General features: G+C 45.5%; 1 protein-coding gene across 2 annotated transcripts; it reads left to right on the top strand.

The window, feature by feature from the left end:
* Positions 1-748: 748 nt before the first annotated feature.
* HEMK1 (HemK methyltransferase family member 1) lies at positions 749-26,582 on the top strand. Of its 2 annotated transcripts, none has more exons than XM_057407696.1 (10): positions 749-1,130; positions 1,611-1,702; positions 4,337-4,430; positions 19,006-19,158; positions 21,099-21,163; positions 22,092-22,141; positions 23,118-23,223; positions 24,205-24,300; positions 26,029-26,142; positions 26,463-26,582. In XM_057407696.1, the coding sequence occupies exons 1-10, from the start codon at positions 882-884 to the stop codon at positions 26,497-26,499; spliced, it is 1,056 nt and encodes a 351-aa protein (XP_057263679.1). In that variant the 5' UTR covers positions 749-881; the 3' UTR covers positions 26,500-26,582. The 2 variants fall into 2 exon arrangements, with proteins under 2 accessions (XP_057263679.1, XP_057263680.1); XM_057407697.1 differs by lacking the exon at positions 749-1,130 and adding an exon at positions 2,943-3,067 and having other exon boundaries at positions 1,617-1,702.
* The last annotated feature ends 557 nt before the right edge of the window (positions 26,583-27,139 follow it).

Below are 27,139 nucleotides of genomic sequence, written 5' to 3'. Positions count from 1 at the left end.
TGCCTGTTCTGTTCTTTAAGAGACTGACTTCTTTCTGGCAGGGTTTGCCTTTACTGGCCTTTGTATCTTTCAAGTGTTTCCCTTCCCTCTAGTTGTACCTTGTGAGTTTTTCTTCCTTCTCTGCTCTTAGCAGCTCAGCCCTGGCGTTGTGGCCCCTTGTTTGCTCTCTGGGGATGGTGACAGTGTGGAAGACCCTTGATTTGTGAAGTCAAGGTCTTCTGTGGGCACACCTGCTAACCCAGGACTTGTGGTTTATGAACAGAGAGAGGAATAAAAGAAAGAATCTAGGAGACACTTAAGGTGTTCCTGCAGGGAGCCAGGATGGTCCACTTGTGGGGTGAAGAGCCAAGGGCTGGAGCTGGAGGTCGGTGAGTCTGTGGGTTTCTGGGACCAAGGACAGGCAGAGCACTGTGCCTGTATTTGATTTTGCAAAGAAGGTCCTGACTTCTGACAAGAAGGCACGCTTGCTTCTGCCCTTGTAGCTCTGGCCTGTGGAGGTGGGCAGCTTTGCAAAGAACTGGATTGCAGCAGCAGAACTGGTTAGCTGTTACCTGAGTTTTCTGTTGGGGTAATCCTTTGTTATTCTTAGGGTATAATGGTTTTTTACCTGTGGGCTGGGATTACAGCAAGCAGTCTGCATTTTGTCAGAGTGGAGCAAGTGATTTGCTAGCCCAAGGGATTCAGGCTTTTCTCTTTTCTCATTTTCTAGACCAGAAGTGCTGCAAACCAATTTGCAAACCAACCATTTTTGTGCTGCTGTGAAGAGATCCACTGACTGTGCTCAGCTGGTGCTTAGCCACAGTGGCTTGTGGTAGCCCTAAGTGTCCTGTGAGCCTCAGCACTGACCGGATCAGCTGGTGGCAGGAACTGATTTTGCAACAATGAGGTGCCTCACGCACACACTGCTTAGGAGGTTGTCGTGTCTCTCACCTCAGTGCGTGCCAGGGAGATGGAGTCAAATCCTCAGTCCGAAGCAGTCGTCTCTGAGGCAGAGCTGCAGCACAAGGCCTGGAGTCGTGACTGCCACTGATGTGGTCAACTACTGGCAGAAGGTGTTTGAGACAAATGGGATCCCTGAAGCACAAGAATCCAGTGAATATATTGTGTCATTTGTTCTAGGAGCGAAAACAGTTAAGTAATAGGAAAAGTATATGGTCTCTGTGTGCCTCTCACTTCATCATTTTGGTTGAATCCCTTACCTTTCTTTTTATCTCTTACAGGAAGTAGAACAACTTTTCCTTCCTTAGGCTGCACAGAGGCTGAGGCATAGTTTATTTATGCCAATAGAACACTTGGGTTCTCTTGAATACCCTCTTTTGCAGAGATGGAATGTAACCCATGGCATACACACCCACTGTACCCTGACTTGCTTGGTGGAATGTTCCTTAATTTTACTTATTCTTCTGAGCCACAAAACTAGCGGAAGAACAGTTGTACAGGTTTGGTTTAAAACATGCAGATAGGTTTGCCTGTTCTGTTTGTTGTTTCTAACAGCCCCTGGCATATGTATTTGTCAGAATACTGGGTCTCCCTCAAAGATGCTTTTGGGGTGGTGCAGAGGATGCCCTAGTGGCACAAGTGGGCAGGTTTTAATGTGACCTTGTCTTCAGTTTCAGAGCTTGAGTTCCAAAAGCCTCCGCACTCCGCTTACAGCAGCACAGCAGGAGCAAATCCAGCAGCTGAGCAACAAGCGACTAGAAAGGTAAGAGCATCCTCTTACAGTCATTCCTTTGGAGGATTTTCCTTTAGCCTTAATAAACCAGAAGAATGGCAGCAGAGAGAAGACAGAAGACCATTAGCAGCTGACATGTCAAGTAACAGTGCTGTGTTTGTCTCTCGTGGTGACTCAAGTGATGGGCATTTTCTGTTGTCTGGTAGCAAATTACCTGTCTGTCCTGTCTGGAAGCAAAGAGGATCTAAGGGATGTTGCAATACTGACTTTGAGTTGGGTACATTTTCATTAAGCCCTTCTGTGCTTACAGAATTGAGCCCTGGCCCTTCCTGTCTTCAGCTGCCAGTCCTGTACTGGTCTGTCAGGTTGCTGTGCTTTCCTTCCTAGGCTTTGAAGAGGGATTTCCTTGGTTTTTAGAGGTTGCTATAGCTTTGGGCTTCATTTGGGCTCCATTTTCTTGCTCTGTGAAGGAACGGTACTCTTAATACAAAAATTAAATGGGTTTGCTGTGAAAGTGCTACCTGGAATCTTGCTTGCAGGTTGCTGTGTCTTAAGCGCTATTAAGACTGCAAAAAACATCTACTGTTCTACATGGAGAACTGAGGTATGGTACCTCACAGCTGCTAAGACATGGAATCATGGAGGTTGAGAGGGACCTCTGGAAGTCTAGTCCATCCCCCCCTGCTTAAAGGATCAACTAGACCAAGTTGCTCAGAGCCATGTCCAGTTTGGCTTTTAGTATAACTAAAGATAGATGTTATACAGCATCTCTGGATAGCCTGTTCCTGTGTTTGACCACCCTCACAATGTAAAAAAAGAAAAAGGGGGAGTGGTTCTTAGATTTAGATGAAATTGTCTTCTATTCAGTCTGTGCCCTTTTCTTGTCTTTTCACTGGATACCACTGAAGAATCAGGCTCCGTTTTCTTCACTTCATCTCACCAGATACATATGGTTATTAATGAGGTTTCCTTCCCCTGCTCATCCAGCCCAAGCCTTCTCTTCTCAGGGTTTAACTGTCCCAGCTCTGAGTCTCTTCTTGTATGTCAGATGCTCCAGTCCCTTAATGTCAGCCTTACTCCAGTATGTCCATGTCTCTCCTGTACTACAGGACTTTACATTACTATCTGCTGAATTTCATGAGGTTCCTGTCAGCCTGTTTCTCCAGCTTCCTTAGGTCCTTCAGAAAAGTAGCACATGCATCTGGCCTGTTGACCACTCCTCCCAATTCGCTGTCCCCTGCAGACATGTGCTCTCTGTCCCTTTATATAGGTCATGAGTAAAGATGTTATGCTATATTGGCCCCACTCTCTCGACACCACGAGGTACGCCACTAGTGATCTGCCTTCAGCTGGACTTCATGCTGCTGAACACAGCCCTCCAAGCCTGCCAGTACAGTCAGTTTTCAGCCCACCTCATTTACCTAGTCCATACTTCATCAGCTTGTATATGAGGATGTTATGGGAGACACTCTTTCACAGACACCCCCTTGTTGTGGGGAAAGAGCTTGTGTGCCCTTGTGAGGTTGGGAGCTATGCTGGTGGTAGCGTACGCCGCTGGTAGGGTCTCCCATACCAGACAGGTCTCAACTGAAGGGTCAGACAAAGTGTGTCCTTGGGCAGGATGGGCTCACTAGCCTTTGGGCAGCCATCCTAGGAGAAGGACAACTCTAACTTCAAACCCGGGCAGATGGAGCTCATTTAGCTCTATAAGGCCATCCTTCTAAGAGAAGGATTCTCTAATCAAACCTATGACCTGAGGACTTTGCTGTCATCGTCCAAGCTCGCTGGGCCCTGGCAGATAAACCTCAAGGGTGGGGCCAGTTCCACGCACGCTGTGCCTCACCTAAAACATCCACTGCACAGGCCCGAGGGGTTTACCCACACTTGCAAAGCCCTGTAGCGACAGGCGAGGGGCGAAACAGTGGGTGATAAGGGGCACTGGAAGTCGCAGACCCAACCCAGCATGCAGGCAGGGTCGCTCCATAACGCCATTGCCTCCTTTGAGAACTCATACAGAATTAGTCTCGAGGAGAAAAGGCAATGTAGAAAGAATCACGCCCTGCCTATACCCCCCAAGGAGACCTCTCACTGTGCTTTTTGCAACCGGATTTGCCTATCTCACACTGGCCTTTTTAGTCATCGGCACACTTGTAGTAAGCGTGGGTAAAGCCCTTCCCAAATCTTTGTTCGTGAAGTCAAGCCATGATGATGATGGAGACAGTATCAAAATCCTTAAGAAAGTCAAGATAAACAGTTTTGGTTATTCTTTCCTCATGCACCAAGCTAGTCACTGTGTCATGGGTGGCTGTCGGGTAGTGAGGAATGATTTCCCCTTTGCTGGCTATTTCCGGTCACCTTCCTGTACTTGGTATGTTTGGAAACAATCTCTAGAGCAAGTTCCATCACTTGCCCCAGTATCAAGGTGAGGCTGACTGGCCTGTAGTTCCCCAGCTCCAGTGCATGATGGCAAACTCTTTTGTGGGAATGGAACTCTCTTAGAGTGCGCATGCACATTGCACACACAGTTGAGAGCCTTAGGGGAGTCTAGGTGCTCCCTCTGAGAAGGGTGATGTGTTAGTAATGAGGTAAGCATGGTATTGGGAGCTTTTCTTGTGTAACAAGGTGTAGTCCTGAAGTGTTCACACTTGCTTTTGCTTGCCACAGAATGCCGGTGCAGTATGTACTTGGTGAGTGGGACTTTCAGGACCTGACTCTGAAGATGAGACCCCCAGTATTTATTCCTCGGCCTGAAACAGAGGTATGAACGTGGGGAACATAGTGGGGATGGGGTGGGCTGGAATCGCTGAATGACATACAGTACAATCATAGCATTGCTGTGAAGGCAGCCTGTATATCATGAGGTTGTAGTGATGAGGAGGTCAGATCACTTCTTTTAGAATAGAGGGGAATTCTTAGCTTGTGATCTGGAACTGATGGACTTTGCTTCCTAGCTCGGAACAAGAGACATTGCAAGCTCATGTATCACTTAGTTGCACAGAGAGCCATCTCCATTGATGGCTTTCTTCCCGTGACTTGGCTTTCTTTCCTTGACTTGGCTTTCTTTCCTTCTTTCTGCTGTGATAATGACTCCTGGAAGTTCAAAACCTATGCCTCTATATCCTCAGTGGCCTAGTACTTTGGTACAAGGATAAGAATCTCAAAGGTGTCCAAAGGTTGTTAACAAAATCCTGCAGTAGTGAGAAGCTGCTACTGGAAAATGATAACGGACTCCAGAGAGCTTGCTTGTACATGTGGAGACTAAAACAGTGCAAGCTGGTAGGACATGGCAGCTATCACCTGTCTGATGGCTCCACTCATTCAGACAGAATGTCCCTTACTGACAGTGTCAGAAGAGATGTCAAGGTCTGAGTGGGCTTTGAGATGGGAAGACTGCCTTTGCTTTTTCTGGGGATGAGAGGGTATTGGGAATGTGTGGAGAAGAAAGCTGTGGCTCACTGGAGAGGATGCAGTCTGCAGAATACTTCATCTGACACCTTTTATTACACAAAAGTCAAAAGGCAAAGACAGCCTGTGCTTCCGTTATGCCCTCTGAAGAAGAGGGTGCTACTAAAATCGATTAGAGAGTTCTGGACAATTTAATGGGAATCAATGCTTAGACATCCTCTCATCTCAGCCTGTACAAGAATACTCAGAAGCAGAGCCTTGGTTTAGTGCAGGGTGTCAGCAGCACCTCACTGGGAGCCGGCAGGGCCCTATGTCATAGTGGTTACACTCGTGTCCAGAGAAGGTGTGAGCTCTCTGTGTCTGGCTGTGATCACACCATGGTGATTAAGTTTGGAGATAAGGCTCTAAGGAATAGTTTTGCCAGTTGGAGCCCAGCAGCCCAGCCATGGTTAGCTTTGTTACTGCCAATGGTATTTCTGCTTGGGGTGATTCAAGAGAGTATTTCCAGCCTTTAACTCCCCATTAATTCATGGGTACAACATGAGCCTTAGAACGAGGAAGAACTTGTGTGCTCTGCAAGTCAGAACATCTATTGGCAAGGCTTCCCCTGGTGCTGTGCTCTCATTCTCTCCACGCAGTGCCAGGCTTCAAACAAAGGCATGTGGAGTGGAAGCTGGGGTGGCTAATGCTTGAGAATGTTGTTAATTGTGCCCATAAGCATGATTTTAGTAAAAGCATCTCCACTGGCCCATGCTGAAATGCAGTGCAGTATAACATGCTGTGTTTGAAACTATGTAACATAGCCTGGTGCAAAAATGTAGCATAAAGGAGCTTGACCTAAACCTTGTCTCTCTGGGAAAACTTGATTTGATGCGGCAGGGTACTTACTATGAGGGCACATTTTAGCACATTTATTATTGAAGGCCGGGAGTTTATGAGGATGGCTCAGGAATGGAGCTCTCTTGGTTGGTAACTGAGAGTTTTCTTGTGATGTGGTGCTGGGGTCGTTGCTTGGACAGGAAGAGCACAGGGACAACATCCAGCTATTTAGCAGCACCTGGCAGGACATTGTTTTAGGCATGTGCTGCTTCCAGGGACCCTGTACTGTGTGTAACCTGGAGCACAGAGTGAGTTGGTGTCAAGATCCTTTCATTCTGCTAGCAAGAAATGGTGGATCATCACTGCCTAGAAGCTGTGTGTGGTGTGTTTGGGTTGGGGTTGCCCATGTTTTGTTTCATCAGAGTAATTTTTCCAGGCTTCACTGGACTTTAAAACTGCAGTGGAAGTAGCTCCTATCAAAAATATTGAAGTTAGTTGCATCTGTTGCTCTCTTCTTATTTAGGATTTGTCTGCAGTATTCTTAAAACCAATAGTGCTGGAACTTTTCCCAAATAATGTCTGTAAATAATCCTTGCTCTTTAGGAAACACTTCATTATCAACACTGATAGCCCAGGTTCAAGTTGCTTATCTGCGACTGCACACACAAGCCACATGGCTTGGCTTGTCCTTGGCTGAGTAAATGTGACTCCCTAAACTGACTTGTTAGTGCAGATACACAAGCAGCTGCAAAATTTGTTTCCTACTTTTATGTAGCTTCTGCAAATGCTGCTGCTTGTTGATTCTGAGCCTGAAAAGAAGAGGAGCTGCTTTTATGCTGCACATTTTATTCTGTTTACAACAGAAGGTTTATGACTTGCTCCCAGACGCGTTGGTAATGGCATGAAGTTAAACACAGTATGACATAAACCACCAGCATTGTTTCAGTCCTGGGGACAGAGACACACATGCAAAGAGAAGCTCAGTTGTCTGCTTAATTTTGCTCTGTGTGAAATCTGCCCCTTCAGAGTCTATTAAGTTCTCTCTGGTAACTGAGGCCTTTCCCATTTGCTTCCTCTGGGAAAATCATTTCAGCACATGTGGCTTCGATCTTCTTCTCTGTGGGAATCCAGGTGGGGAGGGACAGGCAGCCCAAATGAGGAAACTTGCAACTCGGAGCAACTCTTGAAGCTCTGAGTGGGATAACTCATAACTTCTTGGGGTGCAGGGATGATAGATACTCCTGTGAGCACAGCCATGCTGTGCTGAGGCAGAGTTTTGGTAAGCAGCCCTCAGTCTCACCTTCCCCCAGTTACCCAGCCTGCTGTGAGCAAAGCTTTGGACTCACTGCTGCAAGTGCTCTGTGGGTTTGTGAGGGCTTGTGGAGCTCGGTGTCATGCCTGCTTTTCTCCTGTGCCCATCAGAGCCAGGCTTGTGCAGTGGAGAGGTGTTTAGGAGTGTGATCAGTCTCATGAATTATCTTTGTTATGTGATTTTTATTGTAATGTCAAGGAATCCCTGTCTCAGCATTGCTCAGTCCCTGTATTAATGGAGAAGAAAGTCCTTTTCCCAAAGCAGGGTTTTCTAAACCTCAGGCATCAGCCTTGTGGATCAGAGGGGAAAACAGGACAAAGAGGAAAACTCAGCCAGCCGTGGATACATAATTCCTTTTTTGTCGAGGCAAATAGAAGCTAAATGCAGCCTCGTAATTACTTCATTAAGGAAAGGTTTGGGTTGGTCCAGGACTCCTCTGAGGTAGTTTGAGGTATCACCGGTCTGTTACCGCTAGAGGGCACTATAGGCTTAGGCTCCCGGGGTTCCTGCTAGCTCTATTTCCTATTAAAAATGGTAGGATTTCTGGTGTTCCGGATCCCCTCCTCTCTCAGATGCCGTGTTTTAAAGCAAATGAAGGCTTAATTTATTTCATTGGAAACAAATGGTCATTTTTTTAATCCCTTGCAGTTACTGTGTGGGTAGAGTCAGGTTCTTGGGCATTGAGGTTTTGTTTTTGCTGGAGAGAAGCTGCTAGGAGGAGAGCTCCAGTTCTGCTTGGGAGGATTATCACAGTAGCACCATCCCCTCTGACCCTCAGGCCAGCCAGGAGTCCCCTGGTTACAACTCCTTGAGCTGTTGTGATCTCAACACCTATGTGATTTTTCTGTCTTGGCTTTGTCGTGGTGGCTGTGCCATGTAAACAGTGTGCTGTCCTGGGAGGGGGGACGCTGTGAGAATGAATGTTTAGCCTGGGAGACATCTTAGGAAAAGAAATTGCAAGTCTGTGTCACTCTGAACAGTTTTAGTAGTCATGCAGAACAGATCGTGGCTGCAAACTTCTGTGAGAGCATGAGAAGAGACCTAGTGTGTCAGGGATCTAGTTCAGTCTAGTTCAGTGTGCTGGGTGTGACTGGGGCTTGTAGCAGGTGGAGCAAAATTACAAGGGAAAAGATAGGCATGGAAGGACCCCCCATCTTTTGACAGTCAGTAGTTAAGGGCTGGTTTTAGCCAAAGCTGGATTTGGGTCTGTTGTGCTTCATAATCACTAATGAATCTGTCCTCCATTCATTTGCTTAATCCTCTTTTGTGTCATCTGTGTGTGATGATGCCTCCACAACACCATCTGACAGTGAAGCTTTCTAATTTTGTGTTGTGAGAAGAGTATTTTCTTTGTTTCTGGTGCTGCCTGCTCACTGAACAGGAAAGCCCTTACTGCATAACACGTAAACTGTTGATGCTCTCTGTAGCATTTGTAACTTGTAGACCTGTTGCTGTCTAATTCTTTTTCCACTTATGATTTTCGAGCTTTTATCTTCTTTCCCAAGATGGATTGTTTCTTTCCCATGATAAGAATGCTCAATAAACCATTGCTGTGCGCTTGCATCTGTCAGCTGAAGGGCAGTCATTGTGCTGGGGTGTTCTAGGAAAGCACTTTAGTCAAAGATTTGCTCGGAGAAAGCTTTCATGAAGTTTAACCTTACTTCTAGCTAAACATAATCGTTAACCTTTCAGGGAGGTCAAGCACTCAGAGAAGGGAGGCTTTTGGCTTCCTGACATGTATATTCAAATCTACAGAGTGCAAGGTGGGGCCATTTCCAAGTGGTTTATGTCAAAAAAAGTATACACATTTCCTCTTTTAATTGGTGCTGAAAGGAAGGGTTTGATGCAGAATGGGCTTTCATTTCCCTCAGTTCAGTGCCACAGATGGTTACTTTCTGGAAGGGGAGAAGGTCACAGCGTCCAGTGAGTACAGAGACAGGAGATGGGCCTTTCTTTCATGATTTTGCCTCTGACCAGTTGTCCTCAGGAGGAGCTGCTACTTTCTGAGTCACTGGCTTTGTGAAATAAAAAGGATAATGGTGTCCTATCTTGTATGTAGCATAAGGTCCTTTCTCGAAATATATGTAAACTCCTATAAAGTACATTGAACACAAATGCAATAGGGCGTTATTTAATAGGTCAGAAATGAACTGCTACTTGCAAAATGTAGCTGTGAACAAATGCGCTGAAGTTGGAAGCATTGCTGTTGTGGCCTCACATGGATCAGGTTTTGCCTGCGTGAGAGGCAGTACTGTATCAGGATGTTGGGGGGGAAATATTTTCTGCATGTGGGCTGTGGCACAGAGGCCAGGGAATGGGAATGACAAAGGGAGCCTGTTGTTGCTGCAGAGCAGTTGGAATTGCCCTTTGAGCTAGGCACAAGCGTTTAATAGGATTCTATATGCAGAGACAAATAGTGCAGCCTGTGCCTTGTGGCTGAGGGGCTTCTCAGAAGCCAGAAAAGCAGCTCTTCTCAGGGCCAGAAGTGCTCAGAGGAAGATTTGGGGTTTAACAGATATTGGCTGACCACAAGCAACTGTTTTCAATGGGCTGCTCAGCAGGCTAATGTGATCCTGGTGTGTGTTAACAGAGGGTTGCCAAGTACAAGTAGCAGGATTAAACAATCTGTATTCTGCAGTAGTGGAATAGCCACAAAAATATTATGTCCAGTTAAGTTGCCACTGGCTGGTTGAGAAAGAAATGGAAAACTAGGTTTGGAGAAGAACCAGTAGGTGGATTAACAGCTGGAACAGTCTGTCTTGTTGTGAAAGACTGTTTAGCTCATCAAAGACAATCTTAGGGGTTAATTACAGGAAATTGATAACAGAAGTCTCTTTGGTTCCATAGACAAGTGTAGAACAAGCACTGTAAATGCAGGCCAGAAGAAAAGGTGCACATCTGTAACAGAAAGGGTTATTAATTACTGAAGGAGCTTAGCAGGATTCTGCTGCTGGCCACTTTCAAATCAGGACAGGATGTTTCCCCAGGACAGATTTCTACTTGTTCAAAAGGAAATGAAGGAAGTAACAGGGTTATTCCTGGCTAACTAACCAAGACGAACTATGGCAGTACTTTCTCCTGGCTTCCTATGTGAGGAAAAAAAGGCTGTGCTAGTGCAGAGGATTACTTCAAAGTTGGTGATTTCCAGGGCAGATTCAAAACCATCAATTTAAAGCAGAAATCTGTGCTGAAAGCAGGGAAAGCAACAGCTGATTTAAGCCATGCACAAACCTGTTCTCCAGGTTCGCTTATATAGACTTTCCTAATGTGATTTCACAGATCTCTGTGGTGTTAATCCATTTTATTTTTTTTTTGGCCCTTAAAGAGCTCTGGGAAGCCTTTAGCTTTTTAATCTCCCTTTTCTGATTGAACGAGTGTCTGTATTTCTGCGGGTTTCAGCTGAGTAGCTTAACTCATCAGCAGTGAGAGCAGGATTTAGGACTAGGAACTGGAGAAAAACAAGCAATAGAATGGCTGTAATGGGAAGGATGGGCCCCAAGCAGATTTCCACATGAACAGGGGGTAAAACTACATTTCCTACTCCAGCTTCTTTCAGACATCCAAGTAAGTAATGGAATTTGGGAGCTAGGGATTAGTGAGCTGGACCAGTGCATCTGTCCAGATGCTGTATCTGACAGTGACCAGTACCAGTATCTGCAGAGAAACAAAGAGCCTTGCTTCTGGAGAGATGTGCCTAGAGAGGTTTGTGCTGGAGACCTGAAGTACAGCCTTTTACACTGCCTTTGTTCCACTCTTCTTGCCCCTCTTGGGCATGGTTAAGTTTAGATGTGACAACTGTGGTAATTTCTCTTGGGCACTAGAGTTCAACCCAAACCATTCGATGATGCTATGTATGGGTTGTAAAGATTGCTACCTTTTGGTACAGTCATTTCTGGGTGCTGTCATAGCTTCTCTCCCAACAGATGACACAGCACTTGGCACGTGCCCTGACACATCAGGAGCTGCTCCTGTTGTGTGACAGAAGCCAAACTCCTTGCTCAGTACTAGGCTTGCCTTTACCTGTTTGTCTGTCATTGCTTCTGCTTAAAGCCACCTTTTCTTTGAGGGTTAGTGGCTCCTTCCGGAGTTACTTTGGTGTTTTGCTTTGTGTGTATAGGGGGAGTTTCATGGGCTTTGTGCAGAACTTTCTCTTTTCTACTGTGGTGCCGAGCAGAAGAGCCCAGAACAAGACTGCCATAGCCTGCCTGCCCACTAAGTATTGGGCTTGCTTCTGGCTTGGTTTTGGAAGGTACATGGCGGTGATCTTCTAGGGCCATTGCCATGAAGTTACGTTTCCAGCCTGGAGTTTTGTCATGTGCTGATTGGCAGCCAAGTGGACAAACAGGAGGGGAGGGGTGATTCGGTTAATATCAGATCAGGCTCTATGGAAAGTCCTGGATTCTGAGAACAGAAGTTTCTGGAAAGCACACAAATAAGTAAAACATTCCCAGGAAGGGTGCGAGAGCAGAGAGGTTACTCAGGTTTTCATGTGTCTTTTGCTTTCCTTGTTCTGTTTGCTAACCTGAGAAGTAGAGCCCCTTGCCACCTGGCTTGTACCCCTGGAACCTTGTCTTCCCTGCTTTCCCCAGAGCATGTAGGGAACAAAGAAAGGGTGCTTCTAAGGAGTGCGGTATGAATTTGTGACCTCCACCCTTGCCTTTCCCATTCCTCCCCTCCTCTTCTTTTCCCTAGCCTTGTACTTTTAATCACAGAAACATCAGGTGGGTCATTCACTGTTACTGGACTGTGGCATGTGATTGCCTCCGCTCTGGACTTCTGCACAGCTCTGTAGCCCCAAGAATCTCTGCTGTTTCCTCCCAACCGTCTTGGTGCTGAAAGCTGCCTGACCTTGTTCTCTCTGGAGCCACGCAGCTGTGGAGCTTGTGGTTTGGGTGCTGGCAGACACTGTCCTCATGCTTTCTTTGTGCAGCTGTGGTTCCAAGAAATACAGTGAACTACAGACCTGGCCGCAGGGAGGGGGGTAATACCAAGAACCTGTCAGAACATGAGTGTGTGCTGGGGGGGGAGGTTGGGGACCAGCAGTTGTGGGTGGAAGGGTGAGGCAGAGGCTCACGGGAAGCTGGAGGTGTTTGCAAAGCTCTGTTTCACTCAACAGAGAAGATGGGAGGGGGGAAACCAAATAAATGACAGCATGAACTTAGGACGAATCTGGCAATGAAGCAAGACTTCCTGGAATCACAAGGTGAGAGCAGGCTGTGAGCGGCTTGGCTAAAAGACAAAAGCTTGAGAACCTCTGAGTGCTTGAAATTAAGTAGCATGGGGGGCAACTCTTTGTTTCACCTGTATATGGAACCACAGGTAATAGGTCTCTTCTAGTCTTTGTAAGCTCTTCTTTTGCTGGTCAGGTCTAGATATCCTACTTCCTCCCAAGGATGTCCTGCATTTTTCCCAGTAGATTACTAAATTCGCTTCTGACAAGGGTCTAAATACCTTCTCCCCACTGTGTTTTGTGCTAAGCAACAGAAGGTAGGTCCCTGAAAACCCATTGCTTGATGCCTGCATCACCTCCAGGCCAGTGCAATGCAAAAACCATTCCTGATACCTTGCACTTAGCTTACCAGCCTCATGAATGCACAGGTTTCAGAGGTGGCTGGTGTGCTTGACATCCTCTTGAGTATTCATTTACACAAAATCCTTAAAATGGGAGAGAAGGGGAGGTTCACTGATTGTCACTGTGCAAGGGGAGTTTGCAACAAGCAGAGAGATTGGGATTCAGTCACATTAATAACTCAGCAGAGCTCTGAGCTGGGCCAGTTCTCAAGCCCAGCCTATGGCCCTGACTGTCTGCTGTCTGCCTGAAACAGATGACAAAAAGGTCCTGGAGCAGGCTGGCATTGCTGGAGTGCCCTGGAAGGGCAATGGCTATCTTGCAAGCTGTGGATGGCTGGGGAGCAGTGTTACCCTAGGTAAAATCTGCTCCCAGAAACAGCAATGGCTACTGAGCTCACCTTGTGAATTCTAGCTCTTCCTCACTGCTGCTTGAACATCTCTGTACCCCCATCTGTTTGATGAAATGTGCAAAGAGAAGATTTTAGTTTCTCTCTGGTTCTGTACTGCCATTCAGTCCCTCCACTCTTCCCAAAGCTGTCTTTGCTGGGGTGAGCTGCTTCTTGCAGAAACTGGGAGAGAAAAGATCTACAAAATGTCCTATTTCCCCATTCCGACAGAATTACCACGCTTATACCCACATACGTGTATGCCAGGTTCCAGGATGGAAGTAGGTCTGCCAGTACCTGTAGCACTGGTTAGCAGGATTTCCAGTGGAGGCTGTGTTGTTGCTGACAATACTGTAAGCAGTAATGTGAATTTGAATATAACAGAGTTGAGCATTCCTCCTATCCAGTGGTTCACATGCCGTGGGCACATACGGAACTGGGTCACATTTCTAAGATGCTTTCTAATTTATGATTTTACTTGCCCCTTAATACAGTGCTTTGGATTTTTTTTTTTTTCATATTTACAGATTTTTATCTACACCAATAAAACCAAGAAGACAATTCAAGCACAGCCAAGAACTAACTGGATGATTTGGGAATCTGGTTCTGATCTTTGTGACTTCTGCTTTTCGGCAGGTCAGCTGCCCTCACACAACTGTAGATGTGCCAGTTCCTAACTGGAGTTTGTGGGACCCATTCCTATAGTCCAAAGTGGTGTCAGTGGAAAGGTGTGGATGAGGCTTCTGGAGCATTGGGTTCAATGCTCTGCTCTGCTGTAGTCCCTCAGGAGTTTGGATAGTCACTGTTTTGCTGTTGCTCCTCTGGAAAACGGGAGCTGTGAGGATAAAAGTGTTAAAAGGTACTGAAGTGCTCAGCCTGTTGCAGGGACAAGGCACCTGAGTGAGTTAACTCATTTTCCTGGCTTTAGAGACTGTAAAGACACAGTGATTTTGAAGTCATTGTTTTATCCAAAGTGGCCTTTCTCTATAGTGAAGCATGTACTGAATCCTGTAAACAGTGTGAGAGACAGTAAGCCCTTTTGGATAACCTGCCATTTCAGTTTAGAATGTCACTTTGTGGAGTTTACCTAACACATTCCAAAGGTTAATTACCTTTGATTGCTAAAATGTGTGCTTTTATTTCTCAATGGAAATTTTATAATTTCATCTCCCAACCTTTAGAGCTGCTGATCAAATTGATGGTTAAGATGGCTTTTAGCAATGATGGCATCATGTTAGCAGGTTTGTGTGCTCTGGATCTGCTCAGTCTGAGAAGACATGGAGTATCCTACACAAAGACCACAGCCTTCGGCCATCTGCTGTTGTCCCAGTTTCTCTGTGTCTGGGACTGGCATCACTTTTGAGCTCCATCTGCTTCTATTGCTCCTCCCCAGCTGTGGCTCGAGTCAGATGCTTGCACAGAGGTAGGGAATGTCTGTCTGCAGGGTGTTTTTTAGTCTTCATATGAGCACTGTAATGCATGACCAGAAATACTTCCTCTCCCAAGATGAGATTTGGAAGTGGTTCTGCTAAATGCTGCAGTTTCTCAGTTTCAAGTAGTGACATCTTGGAGATTGTGACTGGATTGCTTGCTAAAAGATGAAAAATACTGAGAAGAATCTGCAGAATACTGCTCTGAATCAGTTTTAGATAACTTAATGGTTCATGGCTTCTGAAAAGGAAACCTAGTGCAATGGCAGTGAGCTGCCTGCATCTACTCTGCATCATCCTTGCTGGGGTACCCTGATTCTTCTGCAGATGTTGAGGAAATTGGGGTTTTGTGTGAAAGCTGTAAATCAAGGGCTGTGGTATCACAAAACATCTTAACTCCAGTGTGTTTGGGTGTGGTTTTGCTTCTTGCTTTTAATACATAACTGCAAATTTAATCCACCATCAAATAATCTGTACTAGTAATTTCTTTTCCTAATTTGCCAGGTAGAGTAAACCTTGTGGTGTGCTTGCCAACCACATTTATTTAATAACTGAATTTATTTTTGTAATTATTGAACATTTTGGTTGTAGTGAGATACTGATACCTGAAAAAAGGCTGCGGTTTCTTTAGGTTGTCACATTGACTGCTTTTAATTTAGAGCTCTTATGATAGTGATTAGTGTGAGGTGTCCCTGCCCATGGCAGGGGGGTTGGAGCTAGATGATCTTGAGGTCCTTTCCAACCCTAACTATTCTATGATTCTATAAGCAAGTGTATTATGAGAGAACTAGCCTTTGCCTCAGTAAGAAATAGCCCAGGCAATAAGGCAAAGGAGTCAGGAAGTGGGATACAAAGCTTAAGTAATACCAGCATCCCTTTTTTAATATATGTGTGGTAAAACTGGAAATCAGGCATATTTCAGTAGGAACATTCTAAAAAACACTTTCACTGTGGAATGTATGAAATAGAAGTTCCATTAAAAACTCCAAGCTTGAAATTATTCATGGTAAACCTTAAGGAAGTTAATCAATGGTGACAGTAGTTCTGCTGCAGGGAAGTTACATTTGGACCTTTGTAATCAGCAACTTGTGCTACTTACTGTGTGATCAGCCCTGGAGACAGATGGTCCTGACGAGTTCCTGTAGAGATTTCCTGGAAATGTTTATAAATGACTACAAATGGCTGGGATTTAGAAAAGTGATTCAGGAGCCTTTTTTGAGGGGTTTTTCTTTTGTGGTCTTGGAATCATCAGCACCTGCTTCCCCAAACCAGCTGCAATCTCTGGCTGTCTGCTGCAGGGCAGAAGTGTTTTCATACTGCTTCGTCTGGAGCTGCTCGCTGAAAGGCAAAAGCCGTTTTTGCACTGAAGTGGTAGAGTTAGTGTTTTACCCTGTTGGTGTCTGAGCACTGGTAGTCCAGTCCTCTAATGCTTTCCCACAGTCCTTTTGGGAGCCTGTAAGAATGTTTTCCTCTGTAGTTGTCTAGGAAAGGAATCCCAGAGCAGCAACAAGGAATACATAATTTGGAGTCTTTTAGCAAAACACAGTGCCAGTACCAAGATGGTGACCAGGGATGGGCACTGCAGTGTGGCTCCTTACCTGCCTGAGGCTGCCTTAGCTACCACTCAGTGAACTTTGCAGTGAAGATATACCTCTGAGAGAGGTCTCTTGGAATAGCACCCTCCAGCCTGTGGGTTCCTTCTCTTGGGCTTTTGGGTATGAGTACAGAGAGCTCATTGCTGAGGAGAGAATACCTAAAGTGTGGAAGGCAGAGAGCACAATCTGGAGAAAGCACGAAGTCTGTTGACACTGAGTATGTGGTGAGCAAAGGCATGGGCATCTCTGGCTCTTGCCAGCTCAACATCTGGAGAAGATTTAAGAGAAAACAATGAAAACAGTTGAAGGTGCTTCTTGCTGAAGAAATCCTGAAGGACCCAAAAGGGAGCCTAAAGAAAGCTGAGGAGCCAGTGGCTCCAGAAAGACTGTTGTTGGCAGGCCAGCCTGCTGGAGAAGCAGCAAGGCCTAACACAGCCCAGTAGAAAATGTCAAAGGCTCAGGAAAGCTGATCTGAAGAAGAAGTAATGTCACTAGAACAATTACAGGATGTTTACACTTTCAAATAAACCAAGTCTTTCCTTTTCATTTACACTTTCAGGCTCTTTCAGCAGGAGGAATCAACAGGCAGGGGTTCTATTAAAATGGAAGTTGCCTGGCTTTGCAAGGCCCAGGCGATGTTGAAATATGCCATCCCAGGCTGTGAAGTAGTACAAACTTCACTTCTGTTCTCTAAGCACAGGGTATGGGTTTGGATGCAGGGGCACAGCACTTTGATATGTTTAAAAGCAGTTCATATCTTGTGGAAAATCTCAGAAAATACTCACAAAACAGCTCGTGTCTCAGGTGCTCTGCTGCCAGGGATGTTTCATTGAGGTTCATAGCATCATAGAATGATAGAATAGTCAGGGTTGGAAAGGACCTTAAGATCATCCAGTTCCAACCCCCCTGCCATGGGCAGGGACACCTCACACTAAACCATCTCACCCAAGGCTTCGTCCGACATAGCCTTGAACACTGCCAGGGATGGAGCATTCGCAACCTCCCTGGGCAACCCATTCCAGTGCCTCACCACCCTCACAGGAAAGAATTTCCTCCTTATATCCAATCTAAACTTCCCCTGTGTAAGTTTGAACCCGTTACCCCTTGTCCTGTCACTACAGTCCCTAATGAAGAGTCCCTCCCCAGCATCCCTATAGGCCCCCTTCAGATACTGGCAGGCTGCTCTGAGGTCTCCACGCAGCCTTCTCTTCTCCAGGCTGAACAGCCCCAACTTCCTCACCCTGTCTTCATACAGGAGGTGCTCCAGCCCCTGATCATCCTCGTGGCCTCCTCTGGACTTGTTCCAACAGTTCCATGTCCTTTTTATGTTGAGGACACCAGAACTGCCCACAATGCTCCAGGTGAGGTCTCACAAGAGCAGAGTAGAGGGGCAGGATCACCTCCTTCGACCTGCTGGTCACGCTCCTTTGGATGCAATCATCTATTCTAATGCTTCATTTTCATACCTGTTTGCATCCTCCCTCCCTCCTTACTACAGATGTAAGTTGCCCTAGCATGAAGGATCACCAATAGCAACAAATATCTTCACAAAAACTGCAGCTTTGTACAAGGCATCTGTTACACTGCACCTTAGTCAGGGTGATATATATCTAAGGGAGGGCTTGCCCTGATGTACAAGCCTGCCCAGTTCTGGCTCCTGAAAAAGTCCCTGGCTTTACTGAAGAGAAGCTGGCCTGCCTGCCAGGACATGTTGCCTTTAAATATTCCTGCTAATGCCAGGAACGTGCAAGATTCCTTATAAGAAGTGGAAGCTTGGTAATTTTCCTGGTAAAGTTTTTCATTTGTTGGCAAAATTAAGCCAATTATTCCTTGTAAATTTCTGGATTTACAGGGGAGAGCCAAGAGCAGACCCCTCAAGCAAAAAACCCAGCCAGTGTAGGAGGCCTTGTTTCTGTATTGGTGTGCTATGAGAGTATAAGGATTGTGGGGAGTTGTGAGCACCTACTGAAGCTGCTGATGCGCTCATGGTGTTCGTAAGGTTTCTGTCCACTAGATTTCTCCGGTGGATAGTAAGGGAAGTTCATGTTGCAGACAGAGGGAGGCACACATGTGCTTTCTCTTATAGCTAGTCATTCGTTTTCAAACAATAGAACCCTGTATCTGTGATACCTCTCCTGCTGTGTTGGAATTTGTATGACATTTGAAGGGTTTTAAAAAGAGGAGATTGATGGGAGAGAGGAGGCAGTAATGGCAGAGATGTTTATGGATCCAGGAGCATGGATGAAAATCTTTCCCATGCGACTTTATACCAACAAAGTGTGGTAGGAGTCCACAATCTGAAATCCATGCAGACAGCTGCTCATTTGGATCATTTAGTAATTAATTGCCTTTGCTTTTCATCTGCGGGTTGGGTTATTGTTTTGGATGCTCTTAGGAGCTGTACCTTTGCCTCCAGTTTACATACCGTACCGAGACAGTGTAGAAATCTTACATTTTGAAGCTTATAAATTCTGAGAGCTGGGATTTTGGAGTCAATAAAATGGTGTTGCAGAAGATAATGTACTCCAGCTGTTTGGTTATTGTTTTTCCCAATAGTGCTAGAAGATTTCAGTGGATCTGTGGGAAGTTGTATCCTGAGGATTTGGTTACTAATCAAAGCACCCTGGAAGGGAGATGGAGCTTAAGTGACTTCTGGCATGTCAGTTCCATTGCTCCCATCTGTGTTTAAAAAATGGGCAACAAAAAATGTGTTTCACTGAGTTACAGAGTGAAGAAATTCAAACTCCAGTCCTCAGACCACAAAGGTGCGAGTCCTGTCAGCTCCCTTAGGGTTTTGTTTGTTTGATTCTGTTAGGATCTCGTCTCTCTAGTTGTGGAGGAAGAATCCCTGATGTACAAGAAGAATTCAGGCCCCTGCTTCCCAGTTTCTGCCCCTCATCCTGTGATCCTGGAGATCGGCTGTGGCTCTGGAGCAATTGCTCTGAGTCTGTTGCGCAAACTGCCACAGGTAAGCTTTTTTCAGTGCTTGTAGTATGATAGATGTCTGCGTTACAGGACAGTCCCACTCCAAGTCTTCATTGAGACTTCACAGGCAAACCTCTTCGTTTTGATGGGATTTTGGCAGCTGAGGTCTCTGGCAGTCAGGCTTTATATGTTCATGCTACATAGAAGAAGGCTATTTAGGAGCTGTCTGCAGGAGTAGCAAAGACACAGTCAGAATGAAAGCAGCACATGTGCTCATTCTCCAGCTGGCACAGCCCACTATTAATCACCTCAGCCTGAAGCATTGGTGAGTGTTGGTTTAAGCTGATATTCTGGGCTGTGGACAAGAGGGGCTGAGACATGAGCACACACTCTGATAGTCAAATTTATGGGGCAGTCATCTCTAAAAATCACCCTTCTGTGAATCAAAAGATCTTGTCTCTAGGAGACTGAAGACTAAATGGATACAGGGAAGGGATTACCACAGAAATGTCAGTACTTGGTATTGATATGACAAGCACATAGTATGCTACCAAACCCCTTTTTGTTCCCTGATAACAACCCACACCTTTTGAAGAGAGTGAAAAGAACAGAAAAGGGACTGAGATTTGAGTGACCAAAGGCTTTCTTGCCCTGATTATAGTGGCATATAGCATGCTTACTGAGATACTGTTGGTAAGCAGAAAGAGAAGTGAATCCAAGGTCTCATCACATGTGGTTAAGGGAAAAATATTCCCCTTTTCTCAGAATTGCAGACCAGCTGGTTTGTTCTCATGAACAGAATTGCTGTGGCCAGCCCCTAGTCCTGCAGAAGTGAAAGACTTGGTGTGTAAAAATTAGAGGCTGATGCCTTTGTTCCTCCTCCCAGTGACCTGATAAGGTTAATAGTTGAGCTTCATGACTTCAAAGTGTAATTAACTCTGATTTCCTGAGCTGTACTTCACACTTTTTTCCTTGCCTGTTAAGTTAAAGAGCTGTGTCAGTCTGTCCCTGTTACTGATAGCAGTCCTATCTCAGCTCTGCCCACAGAAATAAGGAGCCTTCACTGATTAGTTAGTGGTAGCTACACAGACAGCTAAGTGGAGCTTACACTCTGTGTGATCTCCTTAATGCTTGAGGCAGAATTTGGCAGTAGGGTACTGAGAAAACAATGGCAACATTTCACTTATGGAGTCAGTTGTGTCCTCACCGTAAGGGTCAGCTTCATGTGTGTGGGTATTAGTCTCAGACTGTGAAATTAATCCCTCCAGGAATCATGGCCAGTCACACCATCGTCTCCAGATGACAAGTAGCTTCTTTAAGCATGCTTTCTCCATGTAAATACTTACCAACATCTGTGTTTAAAAAGCATTAAGCAAAGCAACACCACGTCAGACCTTTGCTTGCACTTAGCCCAAGGTGGAGTGGAAGGTCAAACCAATCTCTAACCATGTAGTGCTATATCTTAAATTGCACTAGAGGACTCTCCAATACTTGACACACAGTCAGGTATGTGCAGTCAGTACATGCAGTGAATGTGGTGCAAGGACTTCAGTGGAGTATCTAGACAAATGGTGTCTGTGTATCGGATGGAAAATACCAGAACCTCTGTCCAAGTGGTTAGATTAAAGCTGGAAGGGATTCTGTCTGCATTAGAGATCTTCCTTTAATCTGTGTCTACGCAGACTAGCCAGTATTGAATCTCACATGCTACGAGCCGTGAATGTTAGGTGAGCCTGTGTGACTCCACTGTTGTCAGCTTTGGTTTGGTCAGGAGCTTGTTTTGGTAGGGTGCTGTCAGTGTTGCAGAGTGCCTTCTGTCACCTTACTAGAAGCAACTCGAGATCCCTTCAGTGCACTGAGATGCGTTCTTCATGAGCCAGGAATGAACAGCCAGTTGTCAGTTTCTATCCTGCCTGTCTTTTTTGGCAGAACATGTCTGTTCAGGAGCCTTGTTGATGGTGGTTTGTTTTCTTCCTGTGCCAGAGCCGGGTGATAGCCATGGATAAAGAGGAGGCTGCTGTGGATCTCACCAGGGAGAACGCACATAGGTACAAACCCACACCTTACCCATATTTTGTAAATTGTTGTTTGGAAAAGACCAAGAGTCCTCAGTATGAGGACGTGTGGTTCCTGTTTATCACCACTGGAAAGCAGAGAATGTTTAGTTGGTTGAACTCCTAAAGTGTAAGAATGAAGAAAAAAGCCTGTGTTTACTTGAGTGTTTTATTCTTTGACTTGTAAATGTGCTTTGCAAAGGCAGCAGCCTAAATAAAGCAATAGTGCTTACAGGCTGTCTGTCTTCCATGGGTTTTCAAAGCATTTCGTGGTAACTACTCTTATCCTTTTCTGTGAACTTGGGAAACTCAAGGTAACAGGTAGTAGGAATGTACATCACTTAGGAGGTTAAGGACGAGTATAGTCTGAACCTTTCTTTCTCTGGCTCCCTTCATCATTATTGCTGTGCTTGTTTCTGGCATTGCTTCTCTACATATAAACTTGCACACTCAAATAGCACTTTTCCTCTGATGTGCTAGTGTGGTATCCCTCAGCATCCTCCTTGCACCATCACCTTGGGTTTAGTGAGAATGGTGCTGCTGGGGCCTGTGCTGTGGCTGGATGTTCAGAGCTGCTGTATCAAACATCTTGTGGCTGAAGTCAGGACAGATCTATAACTATAGGTTGACCTTGTCCTTCCTAGTGGCTCTGCTCCCTCAAGTGGTTCTTAACTCTGGTTATTCTGGACTGTCACTAACATAGCACATAGCTTTTAATTTTGTTCCTTGGGCAAAGAGCACATCCTAAACTTCCCTTGTGGTTTGAGAGGAATCCAGCTGCAGTCGGTGGGGTAGGATATACATGGATCAGATAAGAGATGTGACATTTAATGAACTGTTCCTAGAATGTGCTGTTCATGAACCCACACAAACATTCCTCCTAATCATTTCTCCTTTTGTTCTTGCATCTGGAATTTTACAGGCTGCGACTCCAGGAGAGGATCCATGTCCTCCACCAAGATGTTTCATACGGTAACTCTTTTCACTGTTATAATCCCCTTTGTCTTTCTCCCTTTTTACTTTGATGGGGGAGGAGGCATGGGAGACAGCCATGGGACCCCTTTGGAACGCAGGTGTCAGGAGGGTGTTGGAGTTAATGGAGAAATAATTAGTAAGAAGTGAGTCAGTGAAGCTTTTCCCTTCGGAGATTTCCGGGCCACATGTTCAGCTGAGAGAAGTCTCTGCCTACCTCAGAAGATTCCTGGTTTTAGGTGTCCAAAGGTTGTGTTCAGGTACTCTCTACTGTTACTGGGGAGAGGCAAATATAAACAGAGTGTAATTCATTCCATGCTGACATGGATGCTTTAGATAAACATGTGTGTGCTTGTCTCTGTGTTGATGTTAGAGGGAACCCAGATATTTAGCTTAGATTAAATGCCCGGCTAAGAGGCTTGCCTGAGGACAGGTCCCCACTCACATGGGGCTGGTATGTGTCAGTCCAGAGAGTAGCATGGGCACAGCGAGCTGAGCGTTGTCTGCTCAAGGAAGAGCAAGCCATTGGGTGGTTGATACTGCTGAGAGGGCCTGGCTCTTTTGTTTGTTAGCTCCTTATGCAGCTCTGGTGAGAGGAAAGCATCTTGACAACTAGTCTAAGCTGCCTCTTAGCTCTTTGTGGGCTCTCTCAAGTCCTGGTTGTTGCTTAATAACCAGATGGGCACAAAGCTTCACAGCATCAAGGTCCTGTGAGTTGTAACGTGTTCTGGGGCTGTGATATGAAAACGGGGTAACTTTGCCTGGGCTTAGCTTTGTATCACTCTTGCATTCCAGGTGGGACGATGAGCAGGCCAGGCTGTCCCCAAAAGAACTAGGATAACATTTTGTTAGAGAAAAGAGGAGCCAAACGCACATGGGCATGTGTCTGGAGACACTTACCTGGCAGGATTTGGCACTGAGCTTACAGGGGAGATTGCTGTGATTGAGAGCTGGTTGTGATTATTTTCTTCTCTAGGTTCCGCCAAGCAGCTGCTACTCTGGGGCCCTGTAGACTTCATAGTCAGTAACCCCCCATATGTTTTCCATGAAGACATGGCTTCCTTGGATGCAGAAATCCTCCGGTAATCAGACAAAGAGGTTCTTCTTCTCCTGTTCCGTGAAGCAAGGTTTTCTGTCTGCTTTCTTACACTACACACAATTGCACATGAAACATGCAAATGTAGTATACACGTATACAGTGTAGGTGTGTTTCTATAGTACATAATAATGCAGTGTTACTTTGATATTGCTTACAGGTCTGTAACAGTACCAAAGCATTTTAAATACATAGAAAAATGGAAAAAGCACACACTTGGAAATTAGCAGGCTCCTGATCCCAAACAGGTTCAGGACATTTTCCCTGCTTTTTCTAATGATTGGTGTGAGTTTATGAAAGAAAGTACCAGCAGTCTGAGCAGCATTTTGTGATGGAAAAGAGCTTGGCTGGAAATGCTGCGACCCATTCTCATCCCAATGATTGCCTTAAGCAAACAATCCCACACAAACATGAATAAGCTCTTTTGGGGTGTGGAACAGCTTTGTGTGTGCTGGTTCTTCCTCAGAAGTGATCGTCATGCATGTCAGGACAAAGGCCTGCACCCGCCTCTCTACAAGATGTGCACCGGAGCGGATTCTGAAACCTGAGCTTTCTGCATCCTAATTTGCTCTGCTGGGTTAGAGGGCAGCCCAGCCTGGTTGTTGGCATGGTTGAAATAAAGCAAGCGATCCCGTCCTGTACAACCCGCTCTTTCCCTGCCCAGCTTGCCCAGAGAGAACAGATCCACAGGCTGGAACTGTGTGACCCTGCCTGCAGGTGGCTTGTAATTTTCAGGATGAGTTCAGGGGGTGTTTTCTGCTTGTGCTCAACATGGAGTTTCTCAGCCTTGTGGCAGCTGCCTTCTTAATCTCTGTATTTTACATCAAAGCTGTGAGTGCTGTCACCTGCTGTAGGAGTAGTGGAGTTCAGGTGTGTTTGGTGCAGCTGTGTTTGGGGCAGCACATCCTTAGGGGTGTGCCTCATGCCACATGAATTGCTCTTAATGTCTTCTTATTCCCACACCCAGCTATGAGGACCTTGATGCACTGGATGGGGGAGATGATGGAATGAGAGTCATCAAAACAATTTTGGCTTTGGCTCCTTCTGTTCTGAAGGATTCTGGGTAAGCACTGTTCTCTGTTTGAATTTCATGTCTTTTGTCCATTCACTTCTACAACTTCTGTGTTCTTTTCATACAGGAAGGAACAGGGAAAAGAGTTGCAGAAATGTCCCTCCCTGCCCCATTTAAGAATACCAATTTTTAGAATGTCATATATATAAGCAAAATTAGCTTGGATTTGGTTAATAAAGGGAGCCTTCCTTGACCAGTGGTGGTGTTTCATAGTCATTAGTGAAGTGGGAGTCCTTAAAGGTCAAAGCAGCAACAAAAAGAACATGAAAGAGAGCAGCAGAGAAAGAGGGAGTGCAAAACAATGCAAGCTTTCTAAGCTGAATAACTGATTGAAGTAGAAGTAGTATAGAACTCTCTGAGAATGGATGTAGATCTCTACTTCCCTCCCACCCTTTAATTAGGGGAAACTTGTTTATTGTGCCAGGATACAATGCTGGAGAAAGATCAGCCAGAGCTAGTTTCTTAAATGTTAAGTTTCTCCAGGGCTAATACTCAAGACTAATTGTTCCTGTTCTCTTTTATGTGGGATCCATTTTGTGCCTAAAGATCAACATGCTGATACTGAAAAGTCTGTTGTGCCAGGGCATTCACGTATTCTGCTGAAAGATTCCTGACATTTTACCAGCATAAGAGAGGTCATTGAAAATCTGCTGTTTTGAGAAGAGGAACAGAAATATTGAGAGGCATAATGCATGCAAAAGAATTAATCCCTGCTGTGCATGCCCATGAGAACAGAAGATGCTCCTCAGAACTTCCCAGCAACTGAGATTGGTCTCATGGGGTGTTTTTTTTTCCCCTTCCCTTTTCACTTGTTTTATGAGATGGAGCCCCTGTTGAAGAGTGTAAGGTCAGGAATGAGATCCACACCCAGCTTGTAGTTAGTTTGGTGAATTTATAGGGAGTATTCGGTGTGGGACTTCTTAGGAATTCTTAGGAGAGAGTATGGTTGGGGCCTGGCCTCTCTTCTTTGCCTGTTAAGCTTATATCTTGCTGCACTGTCACGGGCTGTAACCAGTTCCATCATCTCCACGTGCCTGTAAGGTAGGGTGGTTCTGCCTCATCATGGGAGTGGAGATTCAGAAATGGGCCAGTGTCATAAAGTCCAGCTGGAGCAGAGATGGAAATAGCCCTGCAGTGTCCAGGGCTAGTCCTGGTGCACTAACTGAGCTTGTCTGATTAGTTCCCTTATCCCTGCTGCACTCTCCTTTGTACAGTTCTTTGTGTAGGGCTGACTGCCTGTGGTGTTTTTGTAGGTGATTTATGGAGATATTTACTGTGGGAAAATGCGTGTACTAACTTACACTTCATGACTTGCTACTGGGACATGATGTCACCCTGCTTATAACATGATGAAACTTCATGCTGCCAGTCTAGTGCTCAGTGTTGATGCATTTGTATCTTAAAACCTCGTTTTGGCCTTAAATCTTTGGGGGCTTCAGAAAGACAGAGCTGGTGGTATCTCTGCATGGGGTTCAGAAGGGGTCCTTACATCTCCATACAAGGGTTTAACACAGGAGCACCATGAGAATTCCCCCCAGTCTGCATCTTACATGGACAGCTATGATCTGATTTAGGCTTAGTGGCCTGCAGTGTGTTTGCTGCCCTCTCCTTTCTTGCACTGGTAGGAGTCTTCCAGAAAGACAGACTTTAATTTTTATCAGTTTAGCAACCTAAGTGTGTGCATCTCCCCATTTTCTACTCCCACATTTGTCCTTTCAGGAGTGTATTTCTGGAAGTTGATCCCAGACACCCAGATATGGTGAAGGACTGGCTACAGGCACACCCCAATTTACTACTTGTCCTCTGTGCCGTTCACAAGGACTTCTGTGGCAAGTAAGTCTGGTTTACCTTCAGATTTTTGCTTTGGGTATTGAACTATCTCCTTTGTACATTATGTCCCCACACCCTGGTGTATTGAATGAACTCAGCCAGGGGAAAGTCCACAGCTGAAGCCAATCTTGAACAAAACAGGGTGTCCCTTCAAGTATCTCAACTTTCTCATATCCTGAGGTAACCTGGCAGGCGTTCTGATGCAGGTGAGCATTTCTGATGGGGTGACTAGCTCTGGTGCTATTATCACTGCTGCTTTTACAGGATGGAGGTAGAGTCATGTTCTCCCTACTAAGACAGCTCTGATATTCTTTTTTCCACAGGCCTAGGTTTCTGCACATCCAAAAACAAAGCAGGTGACAACTGTACCAGAAATAACTTCCTGCAGCATGCTTTTTGCTGAAGAGATTGTTGGAAACTCTGCGTGGCAAACCAAAACTCCACTTCATGCAACACTGGACAGTTTCAAGATTCAGCTGGAGAGGGGGCTGGGACATCTAGTCTAGGCCATGCTTTACCAAGCAAGGTTGGAGCAAATGATCCTTGAGGTCCCTTTCAACTTGCTGTTCTCTGATAATGCATTGACTCCTCCATGCAGTGTCAGACCTGATACAAAATTCATCCAGAGATGCCAGAAGTTCAACAAAGCATGTAGAAGTGTTTCACCTTCCTCGGGGTGCTACGTGAAACTTTTTAGTTTGCTCTCTAAAGTGACTCATTAATCTCACTACCCAGTGGAAGAGTTCAAAGCTCCAGATAAAAACACAACTTCTCAATATGTCAGATCACCCATTTCACCTGAAAAGAACTTCACTTTTTTATTGTGTTTTTTTTTTTTGCCTGGAAATAAGTTTATGTAGAAGGTGACCAGATTGGATGATAGGTCCAAACTCTGCCTTGTATTGGTCTGTGGATTTGCAGTTATACCAGGACCCGAGTAACCTCTACATTTCAAACTCGATTCTATTCCAGGATCCTTATGCTCCGGAGCAGATCTGCA

Source organism: Pezoporus wallicus, unplaced genomic scaffold (assembly GCF_028554395.1).
Source record: "Pezoporus wallicus isolate ANWC-B61680 ecotype Strahan unplaced genomic scaffold, APGP_CSIRO_Pwel_v1 contig_3568, whole genome shotgun sequence".
Classification (NCBI taxonomy): domain Eukaryota; kingdom Metazoa; phylum Chordata; class Aves; order Psittaciformes; family Psittacidae; genus Pezoporus; species Pezoporus wallicus.
The sequence above is the reverse complement of the archived record's forward strand: the minus strand, read 5'-3'. Positions and strand labels throughout refer to the sequence as shown.